The sequence below is a fragment of the Oncorhynchus kisutch genome, linkage group LG21 (assembly GCF_002021735.2).
Source record: "Oncorhynchus kisutch isolate 150728-3 linkage group LG21, Okis_V2, whole genome shotgun sequence".
NCBI classification, from domain to species: Eukaryota; Metazoa; Chordata; class Actinopteri; order Salmoniformes; family Salmonidae; genus Oncorhynchus; species Oncorhynchus kisutch.
The window spans coordinates 38,350,407-38,377,767 of NC_034194.2; the positions used below are offsets into that span (position 1 = coordinate 38,350,407).

At 45.2% G+C, this 27,361-nt stretch overlaps 1 protein-coding gene across 3 annotated transcripts in view; it reads left to right on the plus strand.

Annotated features, from left to right (window-relative positions):
* The first annotated feature begins 25,126 nt into the window (after positions 1-25,126).
* The window catches only part of LOC109880797 (ryanodine receptor 3), a 284,327-nt gene continuing 282,092 nt past the window's right edge, over positions 25,127-27,361 (plus strand). For all 3 annotated transcript variants that reach the window (XM_031800945.1, XM_031800946.1, XM_031800947.1), the window contains exon 1: positions 25,127-25,248. In XM_031800945.1, the coding sequence (XP_031656805.1) occupies positions 25,201-25,248 (48 nt within the window). In that variant the 5' untranslated portion in view covers positions 25,127-25,200. The remainder of the gene's footprint in view (positions 25,249-27,361) is intronic.

A 27,361-nucleotide genomic window follows, 5' to 3' on the forward strand; every position in this document is an offset into this window, starting at 1 on the left:
TGATACACTGATAGACAAGGACAGTCACACTAAACACTGATACACTGATAGACAAGGACAGTCACACTAAACACTGATACACTGATAGACAAGGACAGTCACACTAAACACTGATACACTGATAGACAAGGACAGTCACACTAAACACTGATACACTGATAGACAAGGACAGTCACACTAAACACTGATACACTGATAGACAAGGACAGTCACACTAAACACTGATACACTGATAGACAAGGACAGTCACACTAAACACTGATACACTGATAGACAAGGACAGTCACACTAAACACTGATACACTGATAGACAAGGACAGTCACACTAAACACTGATACACTGATAGACAAGGACAGTCACACTAAACACTGATACACTGATAGACAAGGACAGTCACACAAAACACTGATACACTGATAGACAAGGAGAGTCACACAAAACACTTATACACTGATAGACAAGGACACACACTAAACACTGATACACTGATAGACAAGGACAGTCACACTAAACACTGATACACTGATAGACAAGGACAGTCACACTAAACACTGATACACTGATAGACAAGGACAGTCACACAAAACACTGATACACTGATAGACAAGGAGAGTCACACAAAACACTGATACACTGATAGACAAGGACAGTCACACTAAACATTGATACACTGATAGACAAGGAGAGTCACACACAACACTGATACACTGATAAGACAAGGACAGTCACACTAAACACTGATACACTGATAGACAAGGACAGTCACACAAAACACTGATACACTGATAGACAAGGAGAGTCACACAAAACACTGATACACTGATAGACAAGGACAGTCACACTAAACACTGATAGACTGATAGACAAGGAGAGTCACACAAAACACTGATACACTGATAGACAAGGACAGTCACACAAAACACTGATACACTGATAGACAAGGACAGTCACACTAAACACTGATACACTGATAGACAAGGAGAGTCACACAAAACACTGATACACTAAGACAAGGACAGTCACACTAAACACTGATACACTGATAGACAAGGACAGTCACACACATTTAACATACCAACGATGCAACAATACAGGTCAATATAGTAATGGTAAAGGTGAATTGGAAAGAGTAAAGAGGAAAAATAAACATTTACTGTATTATAAGCAATAAATGACAAAGTACACATGATGACATGCCATTGCGTTTCACATGGCCAGTGTATTTGCTATCTACAGATCAGTCCCCACCCTTGTATGTGTTTAATTTGCCGGCGATCGCTGTATGTTGCAGAGTGAAACCATTCATATAACTTGTGTTGAGATTTACTGTAGTCTATATGATACGGAGGGAATTTGATCACAAAGCCTGATCTTAGTAGACCTATGGCCTATGACTTAAGTTTAAATGCACTTTCCTACTGCGTTGCCATGTAATGGATACCAAGGTGGGCTATTGGGATTCTCAAGCATGGACCTGTTACCGTAAGAGAAATGAAACTAGATAATCCTGTAGCAAATAGCATTAGGATACAATTAGAGAGAATGAAATGCAAATGATCCAGCTCACTGGTTCAAATCCAATGCCAGGGGATAATGTATAGTGTAGGTGAAAACACTATATCATATTTATCATGAATTCAGGAATCTTCAGATAATGCGATTTTTATATTTGCTTAAGAAATCCCTTAAGGAAATCTATCAGGATCTCTACATTTTGAAGTACATGTACAGAGCATTCTGAACGTTTTCAGACTCCTTGACATTTTCAACATTTTGTTCCGTTACAGCCTTTTTGTAAAATGGATTAAATAAAAAAAAGATCCTCAGCAATCTACACACAATACCCCATAATGACATCACAATACCCCATAATGACATCACAATACCCCATAATGACATCACAATACCCCATAATGACATCACAATACCCCATAATGACATCACAATACCCCATAATGAAATCACAATACCCCATAATGACATCACAATACTCCATAATGACAAAGCGAATCACGTTTTAACAAATGTTTGCAAAAGTATAACTTTATTAGTATTCAGACCCTTTGCTATGAGACTGGACATTTTTCCTTTGTTCATCCATTACACATTTCTACAACTTGATTGGAGTCCACCTGTGGTAAATTCAATTGATTGGACATAATTTGGAAAGAAACACACCTGTCTATATAAAGGTCCCAGAGTTGACAGTGCATGTCAGAGCAAAAACCAAGCCATGAAGTTGAAGGAATTGTCAGTAGAGCTACGAGACAGGATTGTGTTGAGGCACAGATCTGGGAAAGGGTACCAAATCACTTCTGCACCATTGAAGGTCCCCAAGAACATAGTTGCATCCATCATTATTAAATGGAAGAAGTTTGGAGCCACCAATAATCTCCCTCGAGCTCCAATGGTCACTCAAGCTCCAGAGTTCGTCTGTGGAGATGTGAGAAACTTCCAGGACAATGATCTTTGCAGCACACCACCAATCAGGCCTTTATGGTAGAGTGTCCAGATGGAAGCCACACCTCAGTAAAAGGCACATGACAGCCCGCTTGGAGCTGACAGCCCGCATGACAGCCCGCTAAAGACTCTCAGACCATGAGAAACAAGATTCTCTGGTCTGATGAAACCAAGATTGAACACTTTGGCCTGAATGCCAAGCGTCACGTCTGGAGGAAGACTGGCACCATCCTTACGGTGAAGCATGGTGGTGGCAGCATCATGCTGTGGGGATGTTTTTCAGCGTCAGGGACTGGGAGACTAGTCGATGCAAAGATGAACAGAGTAAAGTACAGAGAGATCCTTGATGAAAACCTGCTCCAGAGCGCTCAGGACCTCAGACTGGAGGGAAGTTCACCTTCCAACAGGACAACGACCCTAAACACACAGCCAAGACAACACAGGAGTGGCTTCGGGACAAGTCTCTGAATGTCCTTGAGTGGCCCAGCCAGAGCCTGGACTTGAACCCAATCAAACATCTCTGGAGAGACCTGAATAGCTGTGCAGCAATGCTCCACATCCAACCTGACAGAGCTTGAGACGATCTGCAGAGAAGAATGGGAGAAACTCCTTAAATACATATGTGTCAAGCTTGTAGCGTCATACTGAAGAAGACTTGAGGCTGTAATCGCTGCCAAAGGTGCTTCAATAAAGTACTGAGTAAAGGGTCTGGATACTTATGTAAATGTGATATGTCAGGGGTTTTTTGTTTTATAAATGTGCAAAAAAACTGTTTTTGCTTTGTCATTATGGGGTATTGTGATGTCATTATGGGGTATTGTGATGTCATTATGGGGTATCGTGTGTAGATTGACGAGGGGGGGAAACGATTTAATCCATTTTAGAATAAGGATGTAATGTAACAAAATGTGGAAAAAGTCAAGGGGTCTGAATACTTTCTGAATGCAATGTATATCATAACTTGGGAAAAGAAAGGGGGATACCTAGTCAGTTGTACAACGGAATGCATTCAACTGAAATGTGTCTTCTGCATTTAACCCAACCCCTCAATCAGAGAGGTGCGGAGGGCTGCCTTAATCAACATCCACGTCTTCGGCGCCTGGGGAACAGTGGGTTAACTGCCTTGTTCAGGGCACCAGTGGGTTAACTGCCTTGTTCAGGGGACCAGTGGGTTAACTGCGTTGTTCAGAGGACCAGTGGGTTAACGGCCTTGTTCAGGGGAACAGTGGGTTAACTGCCTTGTTCAGGGGAACAGTGGGTTAACTGCCTTGTTCAGGGGAACAGTGGGTTAACTGCCTTGTTCAGGGCACCAGTGGGTTAACTGCCTTGTTCAGGGGACCAGTGGGTTAACTGCCTTGTTCAGAGGACCAGTGGGTTAACGGCCTTTTTCAGGGGAACAGTGGGTTAACTGCCTTGTTCAGGGGAACAGTGGGTTAACTGCCCGGTGAACAGTGGGTTAACTGTCTTGTTCAGGGGAACAGTGGGTTAACTGGCTTGTTCAGGGGAACAGTGGGTTAACTGCCTTGTTCAGGGGAACAGTGGGTTAACTGCCCGATGAACAGTGCCCGGTGAACTGCCTTGCTCAAGGGTAGAACAACAGATTTTTACCTTGTCAGCTCGGGGATTTGATCCAGCAACCTTTCGGTTACTGGCCCAATGCTCTAACCACTAGCTTGGAGATGATTGCTATGCAAGCTTGGCACACAGTCAAGTGAACTTCAGTCAGTGGACAGGTGCATTTCTGAGGATTTAAAGGGCTTTCAATTAGCTATTAAGGGGTTAAGTTGGAGAAGGAGGTTTATGGTTCACCCGTGTCAGTATGTTATTGTGTGAAGAGTAGATGCAGAGGTTCCTACAAGGTGCTGTAGACCACCAAGGCCCTTTAAAAACATGTAATAACCCCTTGATCAAATCAAACCATACACTTTTACAAACCATGTATTAGGACAGTGTTATCAAAGCTGATAATGGTGTTAAAGTAGAAAACATTGTGCTCTATGAATGACCACCGATCCAGAGAAAAGTTAACACAGACGTGGCCAATGAGAGGTTAACAGGATTTGAGGTGTGACAGGTGCAGAGCAGGCCAACAACACCCCCCCCGCAAGCTGCTTAAACAGACAGGTGTCTGGAAGAGGATAGCAGGCAGACAGCGAGTGGGCAGCAGAAATACACACACACACACACACACACACACACACACACGCACAGTGCATTCAGAACCCATAGGGCATTTGTTAGAGGTTAAATTCACACAAGGCATCTATACATCCCTTTGGTTAAATAATAACTGAAAACATTTTTCAACAACAAGCACAGTACCGTGCTTCACACAGAGCCTAGCAGCTTTCCATTTCCTAAGTCTCTTTTACACCAAATAAATCATTAGAATAAAAACATAAAGCATTATACCTGGATGCTTTAAGTAAAAATGTGTCTGACATTTGTAAGACGTCAGAATAACTCACTCGCTGTGGGGAGAAAGACAAGTTGCTGGTGATGTCATCTTCCAAGGGTGTGATCCTGAGGAAGTCGACGTGTTCGGGGCGAGAGGGGCGGGATAGGGACCGGCAGTATGACAGAGAATCCTCCACCTCTCTCTGCCAGATCTCTTCCTGTCTCCTCAGGGCCTCGTCTGGGGAGAGAAACAGGACAGTTGCATTAAATGAAACCGTTGGGAGCATTCAATAACGTGAGGGTTTCTTCCGTGACTTTACTTTTTGTACCTTACAGCTACACGTGACTGGATGTATGAATACCACTTGTAATTTACACACAAGACATCACAGAGAGTTCAACCTAAGCAAGAAGACATAACCACTGATACAGGATTGTGGAGGTCAACTCAGTTTCAATTCAGTGAATACCAGAAAGTGAATTGAAATTCAATGAATGAATGGAGAAATCCTCACGTAAACTCTTGATCTGGGTAGGTAGAAATGGGTATCTGTGTGATGTACTTAAAGTCCAGTTTCAACTTCTATTAAAGTAAAGCGTCTTTACAGCTTGCCTAGTGATGACATCACTAGTTACAGTAAAACTACACAGTACGGCTTGCCTAGTGATGACATCACTAGTTACAGTAAAACTACACAGTACAGCTTGCCTAGTGATGACATCACCAGTTACAGTAAAACTACACAGTACAGCTTGCCTAGTGATGACATCACCAGTTACAGTAAAACTACACAGTACAGCTTGCCTAGTGATGACATCACCAGTTACAGTAAAACTACACAGTACAGCTTGCCTAGTGATGACATCACCAGTTACAGTAAAACTACACAGTACAGCTTGCCTAGTGATGACATCACCAGTTACAGTAAAACTACACAGTACAGCTTGCCTAGTGATGACATCACCAGTTACAGTAAAACTACACAGTACAGCTTGCCTAGTGATGACATCACCAGTTACAGTAAAACTACACAGTACAGCTTGCCTAGTGATGACATCACCAGTTACAGTAAAACTACACAGTACAGCTTGCCTAGTGATGACATCACCAGTTACAGTAAAACTACACAGTACAACTTGCCTAGTGATGACATCACCAGTTACAGTAAAACTACACAGTACAGCTTGCCTAGTGATGACATCACCAGTTACAGTAAAACTACACAGTACAGCTTGCCTAGTGATGACATCACCAGTTACAGTAAAACTACACAGTACAGCTTGCCTAGTGATGACATCACCAGTTACAGTAAAACTACACAGTACAGCTTGCCTAGTGATGACATCACCAGTTACAGTAAAACTACACAGTACAGCTTCAATAGGAGGTTTCAATACATTTCCCCAAGTATTGTCTTGTGTGTAATGACCAGGGCATTGCCACTGTATGGTTCTGTATCAGGTTGAGCTGTGGTACCACCTTCAGAAATAGAAGAGGAATTGCAGCCAATGTAAATAGCAGACACAATCAGCTGGGCTACATGAACTCAGTGCTCCAGCCAATTAAACAGCTGGGCTACATGAACTCAGTGATCCAGCCAATTAAACAGCTGGGCTACATGAACTCAGTGCTCCAGCCAATTAAACAGCTGGGCTACATGAACTCAGTGCTCCAGCCAATTAAACAGCTGGGCTACATGAACTCAGTGATCCAGCCAATTAAACAGCTGGGCTACATGAACTCAGTGATCCAGCCAATTAAACAGCTGGGCTACATGAACTCAGTGATCCAGCCAATTAAACAGCTGGGCTACATGAACTCAGTGCTCCAACCAATTAAACAGCTGGGCTACATGAACTCAGTGCTCCAGCCAATTAAACAGCTGGGCTACATGAACTCAGTGATCCAACCAATTAAACAGCTGGGCTACATGAACTCAGTGATCCAGCCAATTAAACAGCTGGGCTACATGAACTCAGTGATCCAGCCAATTAAACAGCTGGGCTACATGAACTCAGTGATCCAGCCAATTAAACAGCTGGGCTACATGAACTCAGTGCTCCAGCCAATTAAACAGCTGGGCTACATGAACTCAGTGATCCAGCCAATTAAACAGCTGGGCTACATGAACTCAGTGATCCAGCCAATTAAACAGCTGGGCTACATGAACTCAGTGATCCAGCCAATTAAACAGCTGGGCTACATGAACTCAGTGATCCAGCCAATTAAACAGCTGGGCTACATGAACTCAGTGCTCCAGCCAATTAAACAGTTGGGCTACATGAACTCAGTGATCCAGCCAATTAAACAGCTGGGCTACATGAACTCAGTGCTCCAACCAATTAAACAGCTGGGCTACATGAACTCAGTGATCCAGCCAATTAAACAGCTGGGCTACATGAACTCAGTGATCCAGCCAATTAAACAGCTGGGCTACATGAACTCAGTGATCCAGCCAATTAAACAGCTGGGCTACATGAACTCAGTGATCCAGCCAATTAAACAGCTGGGCTACATGAACTCAGTGCTCCAGCCAATTAAACAGCTGGGCTACATGAACTCAGTGATCCAGCCAATTAAACAGCTGGGCTACATGAACTCAGTGATCCAGCCAATTAAACAGCTGGGCTACATGAACTCAGTGATCCAGCCAATTAAACAGCTGGGCTACATGAACTCAGTGATCCAGCCAATTAAACAGCTGGGCTACATGAACTCAGTGCTCCAGCCAATTAAACAGTTGGGCTACATGAACTCAGTGATCCAGCCAATTAAACAGCTGGGCTACATGAACTCAGTGCTCCAACCAATTAAACAGCTGGGCTACATGAACTCAGTGATCCAGCCAATTAAACAGCTGGGCTACATGAACTCAGTGCTCCAACCAATTAAACAGCTGGGCTACATGAACTCAGTGCTCCAGCCAATTAAACAGCTGGGCTACATGAACTCAGTGCTCCAGCCAATTAAACAGCTGGGCTACATGAACTCAGTGCTCCAGCCAATTAAACAGCTGGGCTACATGAACTCAGTGATCCAGCCAATTAAACAGCTGGGCTACATGAACTCAGTGATCCAGCCAATTAAACAGCTGGGCTACATGAACTCAGTGCTCCAGCCAATTAAACAGCTGGGCTACATGAACTCAGTGATCCAGCCAATTAAACAGCTGGGCTACATGAACTCAGTGATCCAGCCAATTAAACAGCTGGGCTACATGAACTCAGTGATCCAGCCAATTAAACAGCTGGGCTACATGAACTCAGTGATCCAGCCAATTAAACAGCTGGGCTACATGAACTCAGTGCTCCAGCCAATTAAACAGTTGGGCTACATGAACTCAGTGATCCAGCCAATTAAACAGCTGGGCTACATGAACTCAGTGCTCCAACCAATTAAACAGCTGGGCTACATGAACTCAGTGATCCAGCCAATTAAACAGCTGGGCTACATGAACTCAGTGATCCAGCCAATTAAACAGCTGGGCTACATGAACTCAGTGATCCAGCCAATTAAACAGCTGGGCTACATGAACTCAGTGATCCAGCCAATTAAACAGCTGGGCTACATGAACTCAGTGCTCCAGCCAATTAAACAGCTGGGCTACATGAACTCAGTGATCCAGCCAATTAAACAGCTGGGCTACATGAACTCAGTGATCCAGCCAATTAAACAGCTGGGCTACATGAACTCAGTGATCCAGCCAATTAAACAGCTGGGCTACATGAACTCAGTGATCCAGCCAATTAAACAGCTGGGCTACATGAACTCAGTGATCCAGCCAATTAAACAGCTGGGCTACATGAACTCAGTGCTCCAACCAATTAAACAGCTGGGCTACATGAACTCAGTGATCCAGCCAATTAAACAGCTGGGCTACATGAACTCAGTGCTCCAACCAATAAAACAGCTGGGCTACATGAACTCAGTGATCCAGCCAATTAAACAGCTGGGCTACATGAACTCAGTGATCCAGCCAATTAAACAGCTGGGCTACATAGACCCTTTTCCAGTACACGACACACTGACGTCACGAACAGATGCGCACGAAGCCATCGCCATCTGCGCCCATTCAACATAGCCTAGATTTACTTTAGTGGGTTCTCAAATGCTTACAATTAGGTTTTGATTCTTGCTTGAACAGTTGCTAAGATTATATTTTGTTGTGATCTTTGCAAAAATAACATTTTTTTGGCAGAAGTTGTTAGCTAGAATGCTAAAGCTCATTTATATAGGCTGCAGCAAAAGCTTGCCAAAAAGCCATTTTACTGGTTGAAGTTGAAGTGTTTTTTTAAGTATAATGCATTTGATGTGCAATGATGACACACACATACTAAGAAGGACATTCATACGAGCCTTCAAATCCAAATGTAATCCTAAAGTAGTGTGACAGAAACTCATAAGCAACATGTAAATATTCCCATTGACAATTCCCCTGTTTTTCTTTCACACACACAGTAGTCCTTAATCCCGGACCTTGGCTCGACTACAGGTCAATGCACATCCAACCATGGCCGCTAACTTCCCAGGGAGCCCTGTCAGGTGTCCTCCCCATCCCCATGCTTGAACACACACACACACACACACATGAGGATGCTTCTGGAGCACTAAACATGGGTAGAGAGGATGTATGGTAGTCTGGGAATGACAGACAGACAGGCAAACATCTGTGTGTGTGTGTGGGGGGGGGGGGGTCTCTAGTGGTCACCTGACTATAGAGAAAGCAGAGTGGTTGAGGCAGGCAGACAGACAGACAGACAGTTTTAGATCACTAAACGATGTATAAACCTGACCGTCAGAACCTAACTAGAACACCCCACCTCTCTGTCTGCATGTCCACATATTCACCCCACCTCTCTGTCTACATGTCCACATATTCACCCCACCTCTCTGTCTGCATGTCCACTTATTCACCCCACCTCTCTGTCTGCATGTCCACATATTCACCCCACCTCTCTGTCTGCATGTCCACATATTCACCCCACCTCTCTGTCTGCATGTCCACATATTCACCCCACCTCTCTGTCTGCATGTCCACGTATTCACCCCACCTCTCTGTCTGCATGTCCACATATTCACCACACCTCTCTGTCTGCATGTCCACATATTCACCCCACCTCTCTGTCTGCATGTCCACATATTCACCCCACCTCTCTGTCTGCATGTCCACATATTCACCCCACCTCTCTGTCTGCATGTCCACATATTCACCCCACCTCTCTGTCTGCATGTCCACATATTCACCCCACCTCTCTGTCTGCATGTCCACATATTCACCCCACCTCTCTGTCTGCATGTCCACATATTCACCCCACCCTCTGTCTGCATGTCCACATATTCACCCCACCTCTCTGTCTGCATGTCCACATATTCACCCCACTGGACAGAAACAACTTCTACTGTTGTGTGTGTTTATGGGTCAGTTAACCTGTGCATCTCAGGACACATGTTCAGCTGCGTAACACAATGTGTCCTAATCCATTCTACACCGTATGTTTCCTCTCCTCCTGTAAAGTCCTTTCTCTTGTTATCACTTCGACATGATCAAATACATCAGGTGAGCACTCACCTGAAACCAGCACAGAGGACAAACTGGAAACACCGGGCTCAGTCCAAATGGAGTTTCCTTGGCTCTGGTCATCACTCTGGTTCTGATTCTTCTCCTGGTTCTGCTCATTCAGACTCTGGGCCACTCTCTTCCTGGCCCCCTTCTTGTCAGCTATCCCTTCTCTGGTGACTGTAGAATAACTGTATCTTCTCTCTCTACTCCCACCCTGCAGGACCAGACAGCCCAGGGCTGAGTTCTTCCTCCCTTTCCTCTCGTCCTCCTCCTCCCTCATTCTTTTATTGTCTTCCTGTCTTTCTCCAGGCTGCTGGCAGAGGGGCCAAGGCAGGGGACAGCGGTTAAGTTGAGGGCTGGACACCCGGGAGGACAGAGGGGACAGGATGGGGGACATCAAGGGGGACATGCTGTCAAAGCTATTGGAGGTCCGCAGGGACGAAGTGCTGTCCAAGATGGCGGAGAGAGAGGACTTCCATTCTCTCATAGGGTCGAAGGTTATGGTGTTGTCATTGGAGAGTTCAGTGTGTTCCCATGACGATTCTGAAGTGGTTTGCTCTAAGTTGAAGTTCCAGGTAGTTTCTTTGGACTCTTCTCTTTCTCTATGCCTCACTGACTCCCAGTCCTCGTCTTCCCCTAGACCCTCCATCCTCAGGGCTCTCCGCAGGCTCTGGCTCAGCGCCTCACCCAGGGCACGGAGCTCCTCAACTGGGAGAGGATCTTCCCGAGTGGGTCCCCAATCCTGGATCTCTGGTTGGGGCTGGAGAGAGGGCTGGGTTTGGGCAGAAGGTTCTGGCAGTTGTTGTTGCTGGGGCTTAAGAAAGGGTGGTGGCTGGACAGAACACTGCAGCTGGGGCTGGAGAGAGGGTGGTGGCTGGACAGAGCACTGCAGCTGGGGTTGAAGAGAGGGTGGTGGCTGGACAGAGCACTGCAGCTGGGGTTGGAGAGAGGGTGGTGGCTGGACAGAGCACTGCAGCTGGGGCTGGAGAGAGGGTGGTGGCTGGACAGAGCACTGCAGCTGGGGTTGAAGAGAGGGTGGTGGCTGGACAGAGCACTGCAGCTGGGGCTGGAGAGAGGGTGTTGGCTGGAAAGAACACTGCAGCTGGGGTTGAAGAGAGGGTGGTGGCTGGACAGAGGACTGCAGCTGGGGTTGAAGAGAAGGTGGTGCCTGGACAGAACACTGCAGCTGGGGCTGGAGAGAGGGTGTTGGCTGGACAGAACACTGCAGCTGGGGCTGGAGAGAGGGTGGTGGCTGGATAGAACACTGCAGCTGGGGCTGAAGAGAGGGTGGTGGCTGGACAGAACACTGCAGCTGGGGCTGGAGAGAGGGTGTTGGCTGGAAAGAACACTGCAGCTGGGGTTGAAGAGAGGGTGGTGGCTGGACAGAGGACTGCAGCTGGGGTTGAAGAGAAGGTGGTGCCTGGACAGAACACTGCAGCTGGGGCTGGAGAGAGGGTGTTGGCTGGACAGAACACTGCAGCTGGGGCTGGAGAGAGGGTGGTGGCTGGACAGAACACTGCAGCTGGGGCTGAAGAGAGGGTGGTGGCTGGACAGAACACTGCAGCTGGGGCTGAAGAGAAGGTGGTGCCTGGACAGAACACTGCAGCTGGGGCTGAAGAGAGGGTTTTGTCTCTAACACTGACTCTCCTTCAGACACACACCCATTTGGCGTAGAGGTAAACAGTCCAAAAACACTCCCCTCACTCTCCTCTTTGATCCAGTCAGCGCTGGTGAGACTGACCCTCCGTTTGATCCCTTCTACCTCCTCAATCTTCCGCATCACCCTCCAGGCTGCATCCCTCCTCTCCACCTCCTCACACTGCCGCTGGGCTGACATCTTTTCGTCCACTCTCTCTACCCTCCACTTCTCCCCCGCTCTACCTTCTTCCTGGCTGGGGCTCAGGGCCTGGGTGGTCCCCCCCTCTGGAGACTGCTTGGGGCTGTCCTGTGAATCCTCTACGTCTTGGGGTTTAGATGGGAAGGGGGAGGTGTTACACAATTCGTTGTTGTACTCTGAGAGCTCCGTCTCTGAGTCTATGTGAACAGGCTCTTCTTTCTGAGGTACAACTTCTTGGGGCGTGTGATAACCGTAACGGTACTCAAATGGGAGAACTCTGTTCGGAGAATGAGGGCGGTTCTCATAGAGTAGAAGCCCTCTGAGGGAGTCTAGAACAGCGCTGAAGGAGTCTAGAACAGAGCTGAGGGAGTCCAGAACAGCACTGAAGGAGTCTAGAACAGAGCTGAGGGAGTCTAGAACAGAGCTGAGGGAGTCTAGAACAGAGCTGAGGGAGTCTAGAACAGCACTGAAGGAATCTAGAACAGAGCTGAGGGAGTCTAGAACAGCACTGAAGGAGTCTAGAACAGAGCTGAGGGAGTCCAGAACAGCACTGAAGGAATCTAGAACAGAGCTGAGGGAGTCTAGAACAGCACTGAAGGAGTCTAGAACAGAGCTGAGGGAGTCTAGAACAGAGCTGAGGGAGTCTAGAACAGAGCTGAGGGAGTCTAGAACAGAGCTGAGGGAGTCTAGAACAGAGCTGAGGGAGTCTAGAACAGCACTGAAGGAGTCTAGAACAGAGCTGAGGGAGTCCAGAACAGCACTGAAGGAGTCTAGAACAGCACTGAAGGAGTCTAGAACAGAGCTGAGGGAGTCTAGAACAGAGCTGAGGGAGTCTAGAACAGAGCTGAGGGGGTCTAGAACAGAGCTGAGGGAGTCTAGAACAGAGCTGAGGGGGTCTAGAACAGCGCTGAGGGACTCGTGCATGGCTTCTTTGCCCTCCATGGCAGTATTCCTCCTCTCCCTCTCTCCTCCCATGACAGTGTCCCTCTTCTCTCTCTCCCTCTCTCTCCCCATGGCAGTGTCACTCTTCTCCGTCTTCTCTCTCTCTCTTCCTTCCATGACCTTGAAGTTGGAGATATCGCCAGAAGGATAGGCTGGCCTCGGCTCTATAATACCCCACTGAAGAGTCTCCTCGGCTGGGGGAGCACTCATCATCCATCTCTTCAGCCTCCTTTGCCTGGAGGTCCCTGCTCTCTGTAGGGTCCTAGGGGACAGGGTGAGGGTGTGTCGGAGGCTACAGGTGCAGCTCAGCCCCTCAGAACTCCTCCTCCTGGTTGTCTGGTGATCTAGTGGAAATCTGGGGGAACAACCAACCCGGTTCTCCGCAGAGCCCAGGTGCCTGAGCTTCTCTCCCTGGTTCCCCATCCCAAACCTGGCCTTGCACTCTGAGCAGAGAGGTAAGAGGGGGAGGTCAGCCAACCAGTGGAGCTCAGAGTCTGACGCTTCGATGTTCTCCTCAAAACTCTGTTTCTGTTTTTTAAAACCATGTTCTTCTGACTGACCCATTTGCACTGTCTCTGCTAGCTCATTCTCTAGTAGATGGTGGGCACTGATTGGTTGACCCCTACGAGAGGCGGGGATCTTGTGGGTGGAACCACCAGAACCCCTGTGGATAGGGCTGGGTTTATGGATGGGGGTGTGGATATGGATGGGGCTAGGTTTGTGGATGGGGGTGTGGATGGGGCTGTGGGTGTGGATGGGGATGGGGGTGTGGATGAGTTTGGGGAGGAACGGCCCCACAGAGATCCACTCCCTGATGGGTTGGTACAGATGTAATGTGCTGTGTCTCCCTTCCATGAGAACTGCTGCTGTAGTCAGAATACAGTGTGTAGACTGGATGAAGAGAGGCTCCAGTGTCTGACCAATGTAGTCTAGCTCATCAGAGCACTTTCTTCTGTTTCCCTTGGAATGGTTTTCTCCTAATAAGAAAAGAGACGGTTATATTAGGATATAGTTATAGCAACGGAAAATGTTATAGCTGCTGAATATCTGTTTAGAAATGGCTTGAGTTGTTGACCATTTTCTTCAGGCAAGGTATGTGAGAGGATCAGAATGGAATACAAGTGTACACATTCAAGGTATGTGAGAGGATCAGAATGGAATACAAGTGTACACATTCATTAATGAGAAAAAAACATTTGATGTAACCATGACACTTTTTTAAAAAGAGTATCTGTATCAGAGCATGTGCGGGGAGTTGAGCGGTTGGTACACTACATGCACACCGTCAGGCGCTCCATGTCCTTTCCTACTGCTCCGCTAAAAACCACTCCACACTCATAGGGGGGAAAAAGACTTCAGCTCCAAATTCGCTCCATTCATTAAAATCACAATTGAATCAACACCCATCTATTTGTGTAACTACCTGGACCTAACAAATGTTTTTTTAAGTATTGAAACTAAACCATATGGATTTGAATGAAAAATATTTGAACTAATGTAAGAAGCGAACATCATTTCAAATTGGCGCATGTCGTATTAAACAGCATATAAACACTGAAAATAGGTCAGGGGACAAACAGGGAGACTAAGAAGGAACGAAAGTGAATTATTGAAACATATTGAAATATAATTGTACAAAAAAGGACTTATTAGTGACTTTGAGAGAGAGAGAGAGAGACAGAGACAGAGAGAGAGAGACAGAGAGAGAGAGAGAGAGAGAGAGAGAGAGAGAGAGAGAGAGAGAGAGAGAGAGAGAGAGAGAGAGAGAGAGAGAGAGAGAGAGAGAGACAGAGACAGAGACAGAGACAGAGAGAGAGAGAGAGAGAGAGACAGAGAGAGAGACAGAGAGAGAGAGAGAGAGAGAGAGAGAGAGAGAGAGAGAGAGAGAGAGAGAGAGAGAGAGAGAGAGAGAGTAAAGCCTTTATCACGTTCCGATCAATTAGAAATGTGTTTTGGCTTAGTCCTGAATACCAGTGGGCAACTCATAATTAACAACACATTATATACATATCTAAAAAAGGACTATTTGTGAGAGATATGCATCAAAGTAAATTACAAAGGCTAATGCAAGATGTCAACAGTATCAAAAGTTACGGTGAAAACATTGATTTTAAGACGTCATCCAAGTTCCTTTTCAAAAAACACTACCTGAGAAAGTATCGATAAATACTTACACGTTTCTGACGCCACATCGGTTTCTGCCACATTCCACGAGCGACAGCAACATGGATAACTGCACGCGCTGAGATTATCAAGTGACAAGCGACAGAACCAGCCCTCCCACTGTGAGAGACAGGTCATGAGCCAATCACTGCTGTTCATCAGCAATTGGGACGGTTCCAATTCATCCTTGCGACCCGGATCCTTGGGACTTCCCTAACTCATTGAAGTTGACATTTAAAATGGTTAAGGTGAGTGTTAAGGCTGGGTAAGGGTTATGGTTAGGGTAAGGGTAAGGTTAAGGGTTAGGGTAAGGGTAAGGGTTATGGTTATGGTTATGGTTAGGGTTATGGTTATGGTTAGGGTAAGGGTAAGGGTTATGGTTAGGGTAAGGGTTATGGTTATGGTTAGGGTAAAGTTTAGGGTAAGGGTAAGGGTTATGGTTAGGGTAAGGGTTATGGTTAGGATAAAGTTTAGGGTAAGGGTAAGGGTTATGGTTAGGGTAAGAGTTATGGTAAGGTTAAGGGTTATGGTTAGGTTAAGGGTTATGGTTAGGGTAAGGGTTATGGTTAGGGTAAGGTTAAGGGTAAGGGTTTAGGTTAGGGTAAGGGTTTAGGTTAGGGTAAGGGTAAGGGTCTAGGTTAGGGTAAGGGTAAGAGTTAGGGTAAGGTTAAGGGTTATGGTTAGGGTAAGGGTTATGGTTAGGGTAAGGGTTATGGTTAGGTTAAGGGTTATGGTTAGGGTAAGGGTTATGGTTAGGGTAAGGGTTATGATTAGGGTAAGGGTAAGAGTTATGGTAAGGTTAAGGGTTATGGTTAGGGTAAGGGTTATGGTTATGGTTAGGGTAAGGGTTATGGTTAGTGTAAGGGTTTAGGTTAGGGTTTAGGGGAGGGAGGACGTTCCAAGTATCCCAGATAGCACTAACCTTAATGAAATTCAGCATGGAGCTGGGGGGGTGGATGGGGCACATAGACTGCAGACTGAATAAACAGGCAGACGGTGAAAGGAGATTTAAGGGTAGCTAATACCTTAACTTTAATCATTGCGGGGTTTCTCTACCTAATAGAATAAACCTGGAGACAGATTAACATATAGCGGCATGGATTTAACCTACAATGTTGAAATGCCGTTTGCAAGTCTGGATGTCTTGAAAATATTCATTAAGGACCATGAGTTCTCCCACTATGACCCCTAAATACTCTAGATCTGTTTGATCTACACTATCTCTGTGTGCCCACACTATTCATGTCAGCTGAACAAAGCACACACACACACACACACACACACACACACACACACACACACACATACACACCCACACATACACACACACACACACATACACACACACACACATACACACACACACATACACACCCACACATACACACACACACACACACACACACACACACACACACACACACACACACACACACACACACACACACACACATATACACACACACACACACACACATGAGTGGATTAAAATGAAGTACAAGTATCTACATCCATGAACATGGAAAAAAATGTCACACACACACAGACACACACACAGACACACACAGACACACACACACACACACACGCACACACACACACACACACACACACACACACACACACACACACACACACATACAGACACACACACACACACAGACACACACAGACAGACAGACAAACACACAGACAAACACACACAAACACAGACACACACACACTGAGCTGAGCACTAGAAGGGGTTATTCTGACATCTGAGCCAGCTGTCATGTGGTTGATAAGGGGGGGAATAGACCTCCTGCTGGCAGACCCAGGGGCTTTGCAGCTCAACAACTAGAGTAGTGTCCAGTATAGTGTCCATTATAGGTCACCTTGACACACTAGATTAGTGTCCAGTATAGTGTCCAGTATAGGTCACCTTGACACACTAGATTAGTGTCCAGTATAGGTAATCTTGACACACTAGAGTAGTGTCCAGTATAGGTCACCTTGACACCCTAGAGTAATGTCCAGTATAGGTCACCTTGACACACTAGAGTAGTGTGCAGTATAGGTCACCTTGACACACTCTTTTCTCTGTATATATCAATGATGTCGCTCTTGCTGCGGCTGATTCTTTCATTCACCTCTACGCAGACGACACCATTCTGTATACATCTGACCCTGCTTTGAACACTGTGTTTTAACAAACCTCCAAACTTGCTTCAATGCCATACAACACTCCTTCCATGGCCTTCAACTGCTCTTAAATGCTAGTAAAACAAAATGCGTGCTTTTCAACCTTTCGCTGCCCGCACCCGCCCACCCGCCTAGCATCAATACTCTGGACGGTTCTGACTTAGAATATGTGGACAACTATACATTCCTAGGTGTTGGGCTAGATGGTAAACTCATGGTAGACTCATGTTAATCCAAAATTAAATTTAGAATTGGCTTCCTATTTTGCAACAAAGCCTCCTTCACCCATTCTGCCAAACATACCCTCGTAAAACTGACCATCCTACCAATCCTTGACTTCGGCGATGTCATATTCGTCGTCAAACCCACTAGCTCCAGGTCATCTATACGTCTTTGCTAGGTAAAGCTCCGCCTTATCTCAGCTCACTGGTCACCATAGCAACACCCACTCGTAGCACGCGCTCCAGCAGGTATATCTCACTGTTCATCCCCAAAGCCAACACCTCCTTTCCTTCCTGTTCTCTGCTGCCAATGACTGAAACAAATTGCAAAAATCCCTGAAGTTGGAGACTTATATCTCCCTCACGAGCTTTAAGCGTCAGCTGTCAGAGCAGCTTACCGATCGCTGCAGCTTTACACAGCCCATCTGTAAATAGCCCATCCAACCAACTACCTACCTCATCCCCATATTTGTTTTTGTTTTTCTGCTCTTTTGCACACCAGTATTTCTAGTTGCACATCCTCATCTGCACATCTATCACTCCAGTGTAAATTGATAAATTGTAACTACTTTGCCACTATTGGCAGATTTATTGCCTTACCTCCTTACTTCATTTTCACACACTGTATACAGATTTTTCTATTGTGTTATTGACTGTACATTTGTTTATTCCATGTGTAACTCTGTGTTGTTTTTGTCGCACTGCTTTGCTTTATCTTGGCCAGGTCGCAGTTCTAAATGAGAACTTGTTCTCAACTCGCCTACCTGGTTAAATGAAGATGAATATACATTTTAAGATAAAAAAAAAATAGAGTAATGTCCAGCATAATGCACTTGGACACACTAGATTCATTTCCAGTATAGTGCAACTGGACACACTAGATTAATTTCCAGTATAGTGCAACTGGACACACTAGATTCATTTCCAGTATAGTGCAACTGGACACACTAGATTCATTTTCAGTTTAGTGCAACTGGACACACTAGAGTAACGTCTAGGGGTGGGCAATGCCAGTCTGTAAAGGCTATACATTGTGTGTAGTTGTTTGTTCAAGACCAGCATTGACAAAACACTTCATTAATGTGTGTAGCCTGCAGCAAAACGATAACAACCTAACTAGCACATCATTTGATTTGGTTAACTTTCATTTTAGGTGACATCATAAAGGTTTTCTGTGATTGTATTGACTAGGTCCTGAGCTCAGTAAGGGGAATGTCCAAGGCTGTAGGTTAAGTTAAAAGACGTCTGTATATGTTATGCTGATATTTTGTATCTTTTGTGATACATTGAGCCTTTTGGGGGTGTCTTATGCCTAGAATTAGCCAAGGAGGTTGTGTGGTTCATTTGGTTCCTATTCGGAAAGTTTGATATATTGTGCATAATGACATGTATATTTAATTGTGCAACAAATGTATTTAGGGTGTCAGACTCAAATATTGTAATACAATGCAAATTCAGGGGCACTTCTGAAATATTTTGGAGCACCCTCTGTCACTGGCCAGGATGAGGAGCCATCTACCTCCTCTGCCACACAGGTGTCTTCACAAATGTTGTCTGAGCCTGAGGATGAGGATGAAGATCCCAGCAGGATCCTTCAGGTGTGTTTGTGCGCATGCACACGTGTGTGTGTGTATGTGTGTGTGTGTGTGTGTGTGTGTGTGTGTGTGTGTGTGTGTGTGTGTGTGTGTGTGTGTGTGTGTGTGTGTGTGTGTGTGTGTGTGTGTGTGGGTACACGTACATGTGATTATGTGTGCATTCCTGCATAAATAAATAATTTCCCTTTTGTAAAGTTTTAAGTTTCCATATTGTAGGTCACAATGTTGATTTTATTATTACTGGGTATGTATGTGGGATGTTCCATCACTATAAATGCTGTGAATAATGTGTGTAAACTAATGCCCATGTGCTCTCCATTAGAAATGCCTGTAGCAACATCCCTACCAAATCCTGCTGCTGAGGATGAACCACTGTCTACAGATCCTGCTGCTGAGGATGAACCACTGTCTACCAGACCCTGCTGCTGAGGATGAACCACTGTCTACAGACCCTGCTGCTGAGGATGAACCACTGTCTACCAGACCCTGCTGCTGAGGATGAACCACTGTCTACAGACCCTGCTGCTGAGGATGAAACACTGTCTACAGACCCTGCTACTGAGGATGAACCACTGTCTGCAGACCCTGCTGCTGAGGATGAACCACTGTCTACAGACCCTGCTACTGAGGATGAACCACTGTCTACAGACCCTGCTACTGAGGATGAACCACTGTCTACAGACCCTGCTACTGAGGATGAACCACTGTCTACAGACCCTGCTACTGAGGATGAACCCCTGTCTACAGACCCTGCTGCTGAGGATGACCCACTGTCTACAGACCCTGCTGCTGAGGATGAACCACTGTCTACAGACCCTGCTACTGAGGATGAACCACTGTCTACAGACCCTGCTGCTGAGGATGAACCACTGTCTACAGACCCTGCTGCTGAGGATGAACCACTGTCTACAGACCCTGCTACTGAGGATGAACCACTATCTACAGATCCTGCTGCTGAGGATAAACCACTGTCTACAGATCCTGCTGCTGAGGATAAACCTCTGTCTACAGACCCTGCTGACCTTCAGTTCTTACTGAATTCAGACACAACAAGTTTGCAGAGGACCAAGTGAGGAACCACCTGACTTTGTTTCCCCCAAGGAATGAGAGTGATGGAAGAAGTTGCCACCACCAGTATTTCAGGAAGACCTTGGTGAGTGGTTGATAAATATCCCTAGAAGTTTGGTTGGTGTTTTCTGAAAGAAACAACAGCCTCTTCTGCTTCTGCTGCAAACTCTTTTCTAAGAAGAAAATTAATTTAGCAAACTCAGGACTGACAGACTGGAAACATGCAAGTTCTTTGCTGCCTTCACACGACACCAGTCCAGAACACCAAAAACTGCATGAGAACATGGAAAGAACTGGCAATGAGGATCAAAAAGAGAAAACGATTGATAAGCATGAGATGGCACTTATGGAGGCTGAGAGGATAAGATGGGGAGAGGTGTTGAAACATCTGGCTGCTATTGTGTACTGTCTGGCAATTAGAAATCTGGCACTAAGGGGCCACACAGAAACACTGCACTCTCCATCAAATGGACATTTCCTCAAAGAGGTTGAACTGACGGCACAGTCAGTTCTTTCATCCACTCTTTCATCCAGTCATGAAAGAGCACCTTAACCGTGTCCAAAAAGGGACCTCGAGTCACACCACCAGCTACCTCGGCCACCAAATACAGAATGAACTCATTGATTTGTTGAGAAGCAAGGTAATTTCAATAACGTTGAGTCATTCTAGATTACACCTCAGATGTCAGCCACACTGAACAGCTGTCAGTTGTGATTAGAATTGTGTCCCTGAAGGACGAGCCCCACATAAAGGAACATTCTATTGGGTTTTTTGGAGGCAGAGGAGTCCATGGGCCAACATTTTGCATCCCTGATTCTCAAAAGACTAGAGGAGCTAAACATTCCCTTTGAGGACTGCAGAGGACAGTCTGATGATAATGGGGAAAACATGAAAGGCCAAAAAGGGGCGGTGTAGCCTAGTGGTTAGAGAGTTGAACTAGTAACCGAAAGGTTGCAAGTTCGAATCCCCGAGCTGACAAGGTACAAATCCGCCGTTCTGCCCCTGAACAGGCAGTTAGCCCACTGTTCCTAGGCTGTCATTGAAAATAAGAATTTGTTCTTAAACTGACTTGCCTAGTTAAATGAAGGATTAAATTAAAAAACAAAAGTGTCCAAGCCAGACTCCTGGAAAAGAATCCAAGAACTCTATTGGTGCCATGTGCGGCTCATTGAACCTGGTTGTGGCTGATGCTGCTGAAAGTCCTGTCCATGCAGCAGGTTACTTCAGCATCTTACAACAAACTGTACACCTTGTTCTCATTCTCCACATGGCGATGGGCCATCCTGAAACAACATGTGGACATCACTTTGAAGATGTGGACTGAGACAAGGTGAGAGAGTAAAGTTAAGGGTGTCGAGCCACTGAGGTATCAGGCAGCAGCAGTGAGAGAGACACTGAGGTATCAGACAGCAGTGAGAGAGACACTGAGGTATCAGACAGCAGAGGTGAGAGAGACACTGAGGTATCAGACAGCAGTGAGAGAGACACTGAGGTATCAGGCAGCAGTGAGAGAGGCACTGAGGTATCAGGCAGCAGCAGTGAGAGAGGCACTGATTGAGGTGAGGGATCAAACCAAAGACCCTGTGATGAAGATTGAGGCTCCTTGTCAGAGGAGGTGGGATCATACCTCTTCAGCATCTGTACAGTGGTGTGGTATGACATCTGGAGCCAGATCCAACATGTGAGCAAGCTGATGCCGTCTCCCAGGATGCATGTGGATGTTGCAGTCAGTCTTCTCAGAAAGACAGAGAGAGGTCTCAGCAGCTACAGGGCAACAGGCTTTATGACTGCACAAACGTCAGCCAAGGATATTTGCGAGGGTATGAATGTAGAGGCCGTTCTACAACAAAAAAGGCTGAGGTCCACAAAGCGGCAATTTTCATACGAATCATTTGATGAGCCTTTGAGTGATGCCCTGAACACGCTGGTGGTGACATTTTTCAATGTCATTGTTGATGCTGCAACCTCAGCCCTTCAGGAAAGATTTTCCACATTGGAAAATGTGAGAGAGAAGTTTGGAGTGCTGTCAAGGCATGAGGAGGTCGGCAATAAATAGGCCATAGGAGCGAATAGTTCCAATTTAGCAGATTAACACTGGAGTGATAAATGAGCAGATGATGATGTGCAAGTAGAGATACTGGTGTGCAAATGAGCAGAAAAGTAAATTAAAATCAGTATGGGGATGAGGTAGATAGATTGGGTGGACTATTTACAGATGGACTATGTACAGCTGCAGCGATCGGTTCAGCGATAATCTGCATCAGTTGCAGCGATCGGTTCAGCGATAATCTGCATCAGTTGCAGCGATCGGTTCAGCGATAATCTGCATCAACTGCAGCGATCGGTTCAGCGATAATCTGCATCAGCTGCAGCGATCGGTTCAGAGATAATCTGCATCAGCTGCAGCGATCGGTTCAGCGATAATCTGCATCAGCTGCAGCGATCGGTTCAGCGATAATCTGCATCAACTGCAGCGATCGGTTCAGCGATAATCTGCATCAGCTGCAGCGATCGGTTCAGCGATAATCTGCATCAGCTGCAGCGATCGGTTCAGCGATAATCTGCATCAACTGCAGCGATCGGTTCAGCGATAATCTGCATCAGCTGCAGCGATCGGTTCAGCGATAATCTGCATACAAGCTAGAACCACCACTGGGTGGTATATATTTTAGCATTTACATTTACTTTTGATACTTAAGTATATTTAAGCAATTAGACACGAGGGGGTGTGGTAAATGGCCAATATACCACGGCTAAGGGATGGTCTTGTTGCTGACTGCCTGGATACAGCCCTTGGCGGTGGTGTATTGACCATATATCACAAACCCCTGAAGTGCCTTATTGCTATTATAAACTGGTTAACAACATAATTAGAATAATTATACAGTCTGACATACCACGGCTGTCAGACAATCAGCATTCAGGGCTCAAACCGCCCTGTTTATAAGTAAAACCAAATACTTTTAGACTTTGAATCAAGTAGTATTTTACTGGCTTTTACGTGAGTAATTTACTACTAAGCTTTCGTTATTTTTACTCAAGTTTGACAATTGTATACTTTTCCACCACTGACTGTTAAATGTAATTCAAGCAATCAGCCTGTCAAGAATTCAACCAAGTGCGGCTAGAAGGCGACACTGGGTGCAGTTTCCTTCCTTAACCACTGGGGGGACGCATTTGCCGTGAGTGTACATTAAAGCTACAATATGTAACTTTTTGGGCTACCCAATAAAATCACATTGAAATGGTGAGTTATAGATCTAGCATATACGCATTGAAAGCAAGTCTATGTTCTATGTGCACTATTTCTATGCTTCCCATTCTTTCGATCAATTCGGATTATTTTACTTCTGGATTTGTACAGCAGCTTCAAACAGCTGAAAATACAAGAGTTTCAACACAATTTCTGCTTGTTTTGTCACATAAACGGAAATTAGGAGAGCTATTCTAATTTTAGCAACCAGGAAATGGCAAAGCTATTTGGCGCAGCTCTCTAAGGCACTGCATCTTAGTGTCACTATAGTACCTGGTTCAAATCCAGGCTGTATCGCATCCGGCCGTGATTGGGAATCTCATAGGGCGGTGCACAATTGACCCAGCGTCGTTGGGGTTTGGCTGGAGTAGATGTCATTGTAAATAAGAATTTGTTCTTAACTGACCTGTCTGGTTAAATATAAATAAATATATTTAAAGTAGCCTTGTCTTGTTGCACTCTGTTACACCATAGTCCACTAGATGTCAGCAGTGTCTTCAACAACACTGTGCGCTTCTTTCACAGCATCATATGTTCGCTGGACACGTGTTTCTTCAAAAACTATTTTGGCATAATGTAACTACATAATGTAACTACACCCCCTGAAGGTTAGGGTAAATAACTTCGGGTAAGCAGGCAGCATTTGTCAACCAGAATGGGCTAAAGTGATCAATTTCCCTCAATGTAGCCTGGGGCAGTGGTTGGGATATTGTAGAAACAGTAGGTAGGCTATGTAGCATATATAGTGTTTTGTTTCTTTAAAACGGCGTAAAGATACACCAAAACAAAGAGAATAATAGCGTGTTGAGCGGATATAGTGTTTTGTTTCTTTAAAACGGCGTAAAGATACACCAAAACAAAGAGAATAATAGCGTGTTGAGCGGACAGTCGTCCTTGCAGACAAGGTCATCTATTTTCAATTGAGAATATTACGATTCTTAGGCTATAGTTGTTTTCAAGAAATCAAAAGCAAAATTAAACACTTTTATATTTTTTAACTGTCTTTTCCATCTCAATAGATAGAGAGAGATAAAGAGTGGGAGAGAGAAATGTGCCTCCACGCCAACTTTGTATTCAACACAAGTATTGTCATTAAATTCTCCGTTCTGACCCATTCTTAATATCGTCACTAAACTGCTGACTCCAGCGTTTTAAACTTGAATGCCCGCGGATTGACAGTGACAGACGTTGTCATTCCATTCAGCATCATTTAACATCCTCACTCTCCTCATCCTCGTCCGCTGGCCGAGGCGCGCTCCTCTCCTCTCGAACCCACGGTAGCGCACTGCTGGCATTGGCAGCGGCAGGGAGTCCACGGACCGGGGAGGTTAGGCATTGAATGACAGTACGCGGTGTGGTGTGCAGTGGGCGCGGAGGGCTTACCCAGTCTGCCCTATATGGTTGTGGAATTAGCTCCATGCTAATATCGGCAGGAGAGGCAAAGCATCGCGTTTCTATCTAGCCTACTGCCTCTCTAGTCAGTGGTGTCTTTCAGAGTCTAAACAGGCTCCTACACAGCCATGGCTGAGGGCGGAGAAGGGGAAGATGATATACAGTTCTTACGAACTGTAAGTAGATACATTATTTGCCTACTTTTTATGCAAAACAAAAGCCTGTTTTTTTTTCTTGTATCGGGTGTGGATATGGTTTTATATTTTGCTACAACTGATGCTGGATAGAGAGAGAGAGAAAGAAAGAGTGTCCTTTGCTTGAATACCTGGACTAATGCTAGATCTGGATATTACAACTTTCAAAATTATTCTAATGCTCTGTCTTAAAATATATGTTTTTTTGTGCAGTTTTATTTTGGGGTGTTTTATATAATGCATGAGATTCTGCCCTTTTTGGGGAAATTGTCCTATAAGTGTATGGTGCACGTTATGGGCTGCAGCGCAGTGAACTAGCGGCATTTTGGCTCCCCGAGCACCTGTCGCCACACTGGGATTTAAATGAAAGTCCCAGCTGCACGTGCAAGGGGCACATTTATGGGCCTACATAACCATAACCAAATGTTTTAAAAACAATGCAGGATAAAAGTTGTGATTTTTATATAAACTTTCTAATATGATTCGTTTGGAGTATGGTTGTGTTGTCAGATCTGCTGGCCTCTATAATGACAAGTATTTATAGATTCAACTTGAAGAATATAAGGTTTCTTGTTTTTTTCTCTGGGTTTTCTATGTGCGTGTGGGTTGTAAAAGTCATTTTCTGATAGGCCGTTGTTGATTTAATCGTCAAGCGAAAAGCTGAAGCTATTTTTACCTCTGTGCTTTGCTTTGACACAGGGTGAGGTGTTTTAATACGATGTGTTCACACGGCAGAGAACCCTAGGCAAGGCTCAGCTATTTTAGTGGTCACCGCAGATTGGTTTCTTAACATAGGCTACATAGGGTAGATGTTGGGGTACAAGGCAGTTATTTTTTTGGTTAAAGATATGATGTACAGTATGTATGTTGGCCTGGTGTGAATAACCATCCATCACAGTTGGTTGACCATTGACATATCGGCTAGTCTGGACCAGCCTTTACCACCTTGGGACACTGGAGATGTGTGTGTCACCTATAACCCAGCTAATTCAGTATGGTTCCTAAAGGTAGCAGGGTAACACCTGTCCCAATGGGCTACTGGTTGTAGACTATAGCTTGTGTACATTCAGATAGTGACCTCTATTAAGAGGTGATTATAAAAGGCTTATGCCTAATGCTTGGAGTTTGGATCATTTGTGAAATCTTAGACACGCTGTTGCCTATAAAGTGTTATATGATGGAGAATAACACATTGCATTTGGTGGTTTGGTTGTCGCTCTCAGGAGCAACTTGAATTTGGATGTTGATCCAAATGATTAAGTGAGCATAATTGATTTGTACCATACCATTATCTAGAGTTGGTTTTAGATCCATAGCGTACAGTATGTTATCATAGAGAGAAAACCCAGTGGTGGCTGTTTGACAGGTGACAGGTCGGCCACCAGTATTTAACAGGCCTGCGATATGCTGACCCCGATGGCTCTCAGATTCCCGACACTCACACCACTCAATGGCATCCTGATTATCTGATGACAACAGGCATATTCCAGGAGGGTTTCCCCCCCCCCCCCGGGCCCCAAGTACACATGACATTATGTCAATAGTCTAATCAGGCTTTAGTCTGTCACAAAAGACTATCAATAGTCAATTGATACATAAACATGCACGTCAGTGTTCATTTAATTTGAAATGTGTTATTAGATATGATTTATATGTCATTCATAATTGAGTTGTTAATTTGTCATTTTGGTTGATGTACCATTACAGATATTATATTATTCCAACAGGTAGTCTTTATGTCTATTCATATTTCATATGTGTATCTTTAGATGTTTATTTATTCTTCAGGATATCTTCAAATATCTGAAGTGCATTATCAACATCCTCAACAAGCCCTGGTATTTAGAACGATCAACGGATATTCCAAGATGTGTAAGGCCTAGGATATGATTAAATTATCAGCATGCCACCAGATCTGGGGATCGAGGCCGGAGTGGGTTATGCTGTTGAGGTGTAAAAGTGATAAGCCTGGCAGAACCCTGGGCCTCTCATATACCTAGGTCTCTCAGTCGGGAGGAATTAAGGAAAATGATTTTAAGTGGAAGAGGGACGCGTTACATCACCATGACAACCTCAATATAAAGGATACCCCCCC